Source organism: Cygnus olor, chromosome 1 (genome assembly GCF_009769625.2).
Source record: "Cygnus olor isolate bCygOlo1 chromosome 1, bCygOlo1.pri.v2, whole genome shotgun sequence".
Lineage (NCBI taxonomy): Eukaryota > Metazoa > Chordata > Aves > Anseriformes > Anatidae > Cygnus > Cygnus olor.
Window position 1 is genome coordinate 111,682,259 of NC_049169.1, and position 10,113 is coordinate 111,692,371.

At 42.8% G+C, this 10,113-nt stretch overlaps 1 protein-coding gene across 1 annotated transcript; it reads right to left on the reverse strand.

The window, feature by feature from the left end:
• Window positions 1-2,226: 2,226 nt before the first annotated feature.
• DONSON (DNA replication fork stabilization factor DONSON) lies at window positions 2,227-9,916 on the reverse strand. Its single transcript, XM_040545351.1, is given in 13 exon segments — window positions 2,227-2,616; window positions 2,900-3,115; window positions 4,408-4,606; window positions 5,001-5,105; window positions 5,219-5,303; window positions 5,306-5,341; window positions 5,428-5,606; window positions 5,906-6,084; window positions 6,474-6,568; window positions 6,571-6,676; window positions 7,833-7,913; window positions 8,167-8,316; window positions 8,319-9,916. Coding segments are annotated over 13 exon segments (1,674 nt in total). The 5' UTR covers window positions 8,424-9,916; the 3' UTR covers window positions 2,227-2,478.
• Between the last annotated feature and the right edge of the window lie 197 nt (window positions 9,917-10,113).

Genomic DNA, 10,113 nt, shown 5'->3' on the forward strand with positions numbered 1-10,113 from the left:
AAATTCTTGGCAGTCTATTAATTTATAGTGTTCAAATAGGTTGGGTTGGAGAGGTAGGAAGGTGAAGTTCCTATGCCTTGGGAAATTTGAAACTGCCTCTTAAAGAGCAAAAACTGCATAATGTCTTTGTCAACTGCTACAGCCTTGTTCTCTCAAACAAGTCATAGCTGTAATGAAAATTCACCCATTTGGACAGTTTAAATAATAATAAAAAACACGACTCTGTTAGTGTTGGAATAATGCCAGTATGTACTGAAAATACATACTTAAACTGGAAGAACAGCAGACTGGGTAGTGTAATGCTGTAGCTCTTACAAGAAAAATTAATGGGAGCCGAGCACACCTCAAGGCCAGCACACTTAACCACAGAGTTGAAAGCAACGACAATATGCTTCTGAAATCAGAGGCCAAAGCTATGACTTACAACCAACGTAGTTTATAGTACAGGAGGAGCCACAGCTGCAGGTAATGGTGCAAAGCAAGCGATAAAGAATTTGCTGGTAAATGTTTTGACATCACTCTGCTAGCCTAGAACGTAATTGTTATTTAACAAAGCTAAATTCATACTGGAATGAGTACAATTTAATAACTGCCAGCTATTAATTGCTGTTAGTTTATCTCCAGAAGTCTGACATGCTGGATGTGAAAATACAAACTGAAATTACCAGTAATTGTAGCATTCCTAGAAACAGACAATCCGAAGTCCACATACCAAAATTGTTATCGGCTTGAGTAATTACAAGTGTTTTCCTTTAAAGGCAGCCACAGAATGGTTTTACTGTATTATGTTCAGTAACTTGTTTTATACACAAACTGCTGTTGATGATTGTGGCGTTGGGCTAAAAAAAATGTGTTTACAGCAGACTGCAAAGCCCTAGAGCAGAGCTAATGCTGATGGAGGCAGACGAGCAAGATTAAAAAGGTATTGGAGTAACTGTGTTTAGCTTAACACTGTCACTTGCAGTCACGTTAACACACCAGCAACTTCAGAAACACTGTCTCCTGGTATTCCCTGTGATGCTATGAACACTAAATTTTTCACTAGTGGTATTTGGTATGACTCAGTAATTTACTTTGACTAGTCTTCGCATTTTTCCCTAAATCAGATTGTGCTACGTGGACCCCACCAAAAATAGAGTATTTTTTTAGTGTTGTCATTTAAAATTCTAAGCTGCCCTTTTCTGTCATAAGATAGGGACTTGTATTCAGCTTTATCTAGGTTTCCAGATGTCTTGTCCATTAGACTGTCAGTGTCATGGTAGTTACTGTGAAATAACAATGTAAACATAAACTATTCAAGTGTGTTAATTGTATACATGCTGTACTCTGGGTAGTCAAGTGGAGTAGGTACAAAATAACTTGGGGGAGGGCAAGGTTTCATCACACCTCACTTTGCAGCCTTTTGTTGACAGACCCAGCTTTCCCCAAGTCTAATGTCACTGCTTCAGAACCGTGACATTGAGGTGAACAGGACTCCACTGTGATAAAGATGAGAGTAGCATGACCACAAGCATTGCTTTTTCTGTGCAAAATACCAGTAGAATTAGAAATCTTGCTTTGAGTGTACAAGCATAACAGTATTCTACATATACCGCTCTTCAGATTTAGTACTTGTTGCTGCAGCAATCTGCTAACCTGGTACCTGTGTGATAAATGGCATTTTACACATGTCCAGCATACCAGCTTTGACTGCACCTCAGTGTAACACTGCATTAAACCCAGGCAATTGGCTCGTGCTATTGCTCTGAACAGTCACAGCGGCATCCTGCTACTGCTCATTTTCTCTGCTTCGATCAGGTGGCGTAACTGCGTTGCGTTGCTCCAACTCAGTCTGATTCATGTTACGTTATACAAACTGCCTGTTAAAAACGTCTCATTTCAACATAAGTAGATAAGGGAATATGGGATGGTTTTGCCAGCAGTCCTAGCCTTTTAATCTGATTCAGACGCAGCTGGAACTCTGTGTTTGTGTCCATTTGACTTTTGTCTTCTGGAGTCCTGAGGTTACTCTTAAACCAGAGGCGCAACGTACTGAGGTTTAGCTATCATGCTCCTGGCAAGGTGCTTTACGCAGTCTCGGAAGGCGTATGTTGAGAATTCCACCCCTCAGGAGTGGGTTACAGGTTACTGCACAGAGCAGCAGCAGAAATTCTGTGTTTCAGGATAGAATGTACGTGCACATGAAGAGAACAGGCCTTCCAGCCTGAATTCAGAGCACACAAGAAAACTGTTTTATAAAATTTTATTTTAAAAAAAGCTTTCTAAAATACAGAAGGAGATGTCCAAAGCCTTTTCCTTAATTTCCTTTGAAAGTCCTTCCAAGCGTTTTATGATGGGTGATGTGCAATATTGTCTGTGATGTTCACCTAGGTTATGTCCCTCTAGTACCGCATAGGTGCTGCCTGTGTAGACCTGAACGAAATACAGCAGCTGCACCCTAGAGAGCTTTCTGATCCATGAACCTGCAGTAACGTATACCTAGGACTTCCAGCTGTATGCGTAATCCTTCAGTTCTAGAAATCGGATGGAAGATTTTCCCAGCGTTGGCAGTTGACTCAGCTGATCCAAAGTTTTAGAATGCAGTCCACACTTAGGAAGGTCTTTGCATACGGTTTCCTGAAGAAGTTCGCAAGAAGAGAAACATGTAAACATACCTGTTTGAAATGCCTGTAGTTTTAAGTGTTCATTTATGTACCTCTGGGGAACTCCCCCAAAAAGCTAGTTTTCTGATGATGCCATTTCTGAGGGAATAACAAGCCGCAGGGACTGCCGGGGGTGATCACAAGCAATTGGGTATAGACCCATGTATTTAGGAAAGTCGTGTGTCACTCAGCACCCTATGGTTTGTAATAAAGATGCTATTCCTAACAGGAAAGATGGTCTCTTCTAGTTTACTTACCTTATTTAAGGCAGTGCTTGCATTATCAAGACTAGTGTTAAACACAGCTGTTGGCTCATGGCTGTAGAGTACTGCAGAGAATGCTCCCCTCTGCGCGGCTTTCAGCAGCATGGTCAATGAATGGAGGGAGTGGGGCATGACAGGGCCGATAATCTCCAAACTGAAGACATCTTCATATGCCAGGTGAACCCTGGCTTTTGCATTTATGCTTCGAGCCTGAAGACAAACCCACAACAGGATTAGTTTTTGACACACCAAATCAAGTCCTAATTTTCATTTCACAGAATCGTCTAGGTTGGAAGAGACCTCCAAGATCACCCAGTCCAACCTCTGACCTAACACTAACAAGTCCTCCACTAAACCATATCACTAAGCTCAACATCTAAACGTCTCTTAAAGACCTCCAGGGATGGTGACTCAACCACTTCCCTGGGCAGCCCATTCCAATGCTTAACAACCCTTTCGGTAAAGAAGTTCTTCCTAATATCCAACCTAAACCTCCCCTGGTGCAACTTTAACCCATTCCCCCTCGTCCTGTCACCAGGCATGTGGGAGAATAGACCAACCCCCACCTCGCTACAGCCTCCTTTAAGGTACCTGTAGAGTGCGGTAAGGTCGCCCCTGAGCCTGCTCTTCTCCAGGCTAAACAACCCCAGCTCCCTCAGCCGCTCCTCGTAAGACTTGTTCTCCAGACCCCTCACCAGCTTCGTTGCCCTTCTCTGGACTCTCTCGAGCACCTCAACGTCCTTCTTGTAGTGAGGGGCCCAAAACTGAACCCAGTACTTGAGGTGCGACCTCACCAGAGCCGCACAGCGGGACAATCACTTCCCTAGACCTGCTGGCCACACTGCTTCCTATACAAGCCAGGATGCTGTTGGCCTTCTTGGCCACCTGAGCACACTTCTGGCTCATATTCAGACGACTATCAACCTTTCATTTAACCAACTATTTACCTTAATACTGCAGTGCCACAGCCCTATTAAAACCTCAGAATATTTTTTAACTCTTGTCAACTTACTGTTCAATACATACATACGAGTATCACGGTGGTTCTGCTGCCTCTGTAACAACTCGTAAGATGTACCAACTATGATACACTGGAGCGTTGCACAGTATTAGGCATATTAACTGCAGAAGAACTTTGATAGACACCATATGAACAGCTTCTCTGGTGGCAGAGGACTGAAACCCACATTAGTAGCATAACTGTTAGTATCCACCACCTCCTTAAAGCAGGTGAATCTTTTAAGAACCACTTTACTACCTGGGAAGTCTACTTAACCTCAAGCTACCAGGGTAGATAGAAACACCGGGATTTCAGTTTAGTGGCACAGATTTTGGGATAAAGATGATTTTGGAGGCAGTCCATATTGCAGTCAAAATGATGACTCATGCTACAGCAACAAAAATTACTGTTGCACCTGAAGGAAATACAGTGACTATACAATCAGCCTGAGTGAAGAAACAACTTTTCATTATGGGAAAATAGGGACTGTGGTATTACTTACTTTGAGTGTTTGCATTGTTCCACCTCGGAAAGCAATGGGGGACAACAAAGTTGGTGGAAGCCCTGCCTGTGGACCTGCAATAGCCACTAGACTCTTGCAGTTTATCAGGAAGTTCAGTAAAGTGAACGTGTTTGTTCCTTTCACCAATGCGAGGGATTCAGGTTTGTGATCCATCTGCACTTCATGCTTCTCCTTCTGACTGAATTGATTGGAGTCAAAGGAAAAACATCAGAAGATGAAAAGCATCAACACACCCAAAACCTGACTTCTGATTTCATTATTAAAGCTGTGAGATAAGAAGTATTTTCAGGTCCGATGTCTTAACAGCTGGTAAATATCTATGAAGTTAGCAACTCCTAGTTTTACTATGAATTTCTCCTCAAAGCAAACATAAAAACATAAGCATTTTTAGTTTAAATCAGGAGTCTGCTTTTGAAGGGAGTCCCCGGATTGTTGCCACTTATGGTGCATTGGTGTGGGGCAGTCTCAGGAAGTTGAGACAAGATTTCTCTTTATAAAACTTAAATCTATACTACAAAAATTCCTGCAGGGTTTTCCTGAAAAATACATTGCGACATGCAAAGAAAGGATACAGTTTAATAGAGATAGCATCTGGTTTTTTAACCTTATCTTGGACTCCCATCTCCTCAAGCCAAGAGAAACTTTCATCATCATCATCATCACTTGTAGCAGGTTCCCTGAGAAACACAGAATCAGTTTTAGGAGGGCAATACTTTCTGTGAACGTTTTCCAAATGGAATGTGCAGGAGTCTAGAAGCGTCTTTGAATTCTACCGTTCTATAAGACTTACTCTCCGTCCTCAGGGCTTTTGCTCACTTCAGGGCTTTTAGCAGCTTCTGCTTCCAAATTCACTTCAGAGTTTTTCTGTTTCTGGTTCTACTTTCTTCTACCAAAGGTAAGGAAAACTCTATGCCTTGAACAGAGGAGGAAAGAAAGCAATGAATGGTTTTGTAACGCGCAACCAATGCAATTTATTGGTAAGGAGTGGTTTCACCTTACCTTCATTTCTCATGGCTTCCCTTAAACCTCTGGTTGTGGGAGAAATCATGGCTGTGATAACATCACTTCCTGCAAGACCAGCTGCACGGAACAGGACGGTGAACTGGTAGGTGCATACATAGAAGTAGGGACATAGCTTGGCTTTGAGCAGGTTGTACAGAGAGGTAAAGCTGACAGACCTGCAAATTAGAATAAAACAATAAATGAAGCATTGAAGACAACCTGCTAACAGGATTTATAGAATTCTATCCAAATCAGCAACTATGGTTGGAGAGGGAATTTAACACAAGGAGGTACCTGTGGTCTTAAATGTGTTTCCTTAACCTGGTCCTCAAAAATAATAAGCATTCCAGCTAAAGCAAAACAACAACAACAACAAAAAAAACAACCTACCAACCAAAAGCATTTTCATAAGAGAACTGATTAAAATCCCAACGTCTTAATCTTACTAATACAGGAATTCTTTGGTTCCACGTACCATTCGCTCATTAGCGCTTGCTGCAAGGCATCATCCTGTGACCACGGACAGGCCTTTCCAGCTATTTTCCTGTCTGCTCCAATACGAGGGAACAGCTGCAGCCAGGGCAGCGATGGGTGAAGCCAGTAAACGAGACTTTGCTGAAAGGCACAACGCAGTTCTGTTGACAGTTTTGGTTCCTAGATTACAAAAAGAATTTCATGAGGACAGCAAAACTTTACTTAATGCAACACTGCAACAGATGAATTAAAAAACAAACAAACTACACTAGATACTAAAAGAATTCCCAGTCTTATGAATAAGCCAGAGTGAAAAGGACAGTAACTGGAAACTGCACCATAGTTGAAACTGAATGACCACTCCCTTATTGCTGTTTGCCGCTGGTTATATTTTGGGGTACAAACAGTGGACGGAATTAGATTAGTAGTCTAAATGAACCTTGTTCTTAATGCAAATAAGATCAATACAAAACACAACCAACCTTCACTGCCAGCACTTTCATGAAACATGCAAAGGTACATTCTCCTTTATAAAGCTGGAGCTTCAAGCTCCCTCTGAATTATTATACCTGTACGCTCTGTGGCAAGTTTGTTTCTGCTGCTCTACAATGTTGAGCAAATCCTTGAGCTTCCTCTTGCGCTTTTAAATGCTCTGCCCAGGTAAAGGTTGAGAAGACATAAAGAGAAGTCGTGTTTTAATACTCCAGTCTGCAGGAAATTCATGCCTTGGTGAGGTGGGAACATCGGGTGTAAGAGAAGGTAAATGAAGGTCCTTACAAAACAAAAATAGTATCAATTAACCCAAGGAAAATACAATTTAAAAAAATAAAAATAACTACCTGTTTATATTTTCATATGGTTAGGTTTCTTCCCATGTTGATTAATACACCTTTCCTGACAGGCAGACCAGATCATGGACTAGACAAGATGGACTAGATAAGACTACAGCTATTACACGTAACTTTTGAAGTTCAGTAGCCTTTAAAAACACATGGCAAACCTGTCATTTCCTGAAAGTTTCTGTCCAATTCAGTGTAACAGCAAAAGTACCTACCTCATTTTGATCCTAAGGAAGTATTTGCACTACATTACGGGCACATACTTATTAAAAAGTAGTTTTACAGATGGATTTTCTAGATTCCAAGCTACACAGTTTGACTTTTCATAAGGTAACCAAAGTCATGGTTTATATTCAACTGATTATTTTTAAGTTAGTAACAAATTCTAACAACAATACTGCATTGTATTGTTTACAAAAAAAGATGGTTTTTGATCACAGCAATCTTTCCAGATGTCATAAAAAAAAAAAAGAACCTTAGTAAGAACCTTAGTCTAACACAACAGCCTTTCATTTAGTCCTCTCTTGGTGACTGTAGCATCAGATGCCTCCTAAAGGATTAAAAAAAAAAAAAAGTGCTGGAGAGTTCCAGGGCAGTTTGTTCTCTTTGAGAGGTCATTTTTCTATCCTGCTATGTTAGTTTGAACTTAAGTTTCTGAACCTATAAAAGCATCAGACATCATCTGCTTGCAACTCTTTCAAGGACCGTTTTTCAGGTGTTCTTTTTCCTACGAGCCTGGTGAAGCAGTGCGTGTTCCCCTTCTGCAGCTGCTTAAGAACATCCTTACCTCAACAAAATTAAAACCTAAGAAAGAGGTGGATTATGGTAAATATACTAATCAAACTGGAAGAAGAAAGCAACCTCTGTCAGCTACAAAAACAGTAACAGTGTCAGGAAGAAGGCTGGCTTTTAAAACAATGTCAGCTTAAAGTAAACTTCAAGGCAATTTAAGGAATTGTCTTGAACGCTGACATTTTAGTACATCTTAGATGAGGATGAACCAATTCTAAATTAAATAGCTTAGGCTTCTCTGTGAATTAAGAGCAGCTGGAATTGTTTCAGAAACATTACACGAAGGAAGCTTCGTACATTGGCTAACGTGAGGCTGTTGGTTCCTTCAGAGCGCTCCGCGTTCCTGGTGGGCTTATCTTCGTGAACAGACTCCAAGAACTGAAGGAAAAAAGAACGTAAGATGCAGCACAGAGTATGAACCACAGTAATATTTTTAAAAAACGAGCCTTGCAGAGAAATGTCAATAGATGCTAAGCACACACGCTGTAGGGACGTCTACAGAGCAGTTTGGGGGGACCAATCCTCGAGGCCGCCCCAGATCCAGGCTCTCCCCTTCCCGCCGGGCACAGCCCCGTCTCCCCTCAGGCTCCGGCGGCCCCGTCAGGGCGGAGGGGAGCCCCGCGGTCCCTACCTGCCAGAAGGGCGCTGCCGAGGGCGGCCCTCCCGCCGGCCACGGCTCCCTCTGCGGCTGCCGGCCCCGCGGCGCGTTGTCGAGGCTGGAGAAGGGGTTGCGGCGGGCGGGCGCCGAGGGGACCCGCGGAGCCGCGCCGCAGGGCTGGGGGGGTCGGCGGGGGGCTCGCTCCTCCGCGGCCGTTTGCGCTTCAGCCGCAGCGTAGCCGGCGGCTTCTTGAAGCCCGGCGAGTAGCCGGGCACGGCGGAGTCGGCCATAGCCCGGCGGGAGCCGCTGTCGCGGCTTGGCGCGCAGAGGGGCGAGCTCCGCCCCGGGGCGGCGCTGAGGGAAAGGCGGCGACCGCCATTTTGTCCGGCCCCTCGGGGGCGCTGAGGGGGTTGCGCGGGTTGAGCCAACCTCGCCGGCCACCGGGACGAGGGTTGTTGCCCACTCGCTGGGAAAAAGAACAGTTTAACTGTTAATAAATAAATAAATAAACAAACAAACAAATAAATATTTATTCCAAGAAGCGAGCGGGTTACACAGCCTGAAGGGCTGTCTCCTGTCAGGCATCAAGGAAATTGCTACATGACAGCAGTCAGAGAGATGTTACCCACCTGGGGAAAACAAAACAAAACAAAACAAAACAAAACAAAACAAAAACACATCACCCGTGCAAATACTGGGACATGATCACCATTGGGTAAGATGGGGGAGTAGGTGCAGACACTGTGCCTGTTTGGGGCAGAGAGCTGGGTTTGCCCATCAGCACTAGCTAGGGCCCACCCCTGGAGTTTTCTGCTTCAGAGAGGGGCTGAAAGGCACCCACCACCACAAAAACTACCAAAGCACAGATATATTTACTTCATAACCTGATCTGGATGAAAGATTAAGACAACCGCAGCAATAGCTAGCCTTGATCTACTGTATATGGGACTCAAAAAGCATTTTTATTTATAGTTAGGAACAACATACTTATTAACAGAAGTTCTAGTAAAACAAGAGCTATGCTATTAAAAAAAACAAGCTTTCTTCTGCAGTTTTGTCACTGGTTGTTCCTGTTTTATTAAGCCTTATTTCTTTTCTCTTATTTGGTGTCCTCTGATATACTTCATTTTACAAGCATTTAAACTAAAATGAACATTAGGAAAAAATTAGCAGCTGGGGAGAAAGCTTCAGAAACTTCAAATTCCAGAGGACTTGCATACTTAGACGTGTGCACACATGCGTAAAAGCACTACTTATTTTCAAGGCTGTGTTACATCACATCAGTAGTTAAAATAAGATTTATTAATGTTTTTATAGAATTCCCTTGCGTCGTTTTATTAATAACCTATGAGTCCAGTGACTGACAGAAGATGCAGTATTCATGGTTCTAGACGATCCATTTTCACTCAGATATTCTAACTTCTTACACTGGTTCAAAGTGCTGGTGTCCACTTGAAAAAAAAATGCTATCAACTAAGAGCAAGTAGGAAACCACATGCCTTGAAGAAAACAGCAGCTCCCTCCCTACTACTGATCTGCAGAAAATGCATGGTAATAGAGGATGCTGGATAAACAGATTTGAGCTGTGCTATGCATAGGACTGAGGTTAAAAAGAAGTGAAAGTGCACAGAACACAAAAATCTTACTGGAAAGATATCAATGTTATAACAAGCCACATAAAGTGCCTCAAACAGCTGAATCACACAATAGTAGTACCTACAGTCCATAAGCTAGTAAGTCAGGTTTACAGTCTCTGGTTGCTAAAATGAAGAAAATCAGCAGGGGGGGAACTTCCGCTGTCAGTACCGTCTCTCCCCTCTAGGATCTTTGCCAATCCTGATGGCTTGGCCACCCTGTCTTTCAATTATAGAACAATTTTAAATGTAGATTGAAGACTTTAAGTGTACTACAGGCAGTGCTCAGTCTCAACGTAGTCAAAAAGAAAAAGGAAATATGAAGAGAATTATTGGTAGGGGCCGG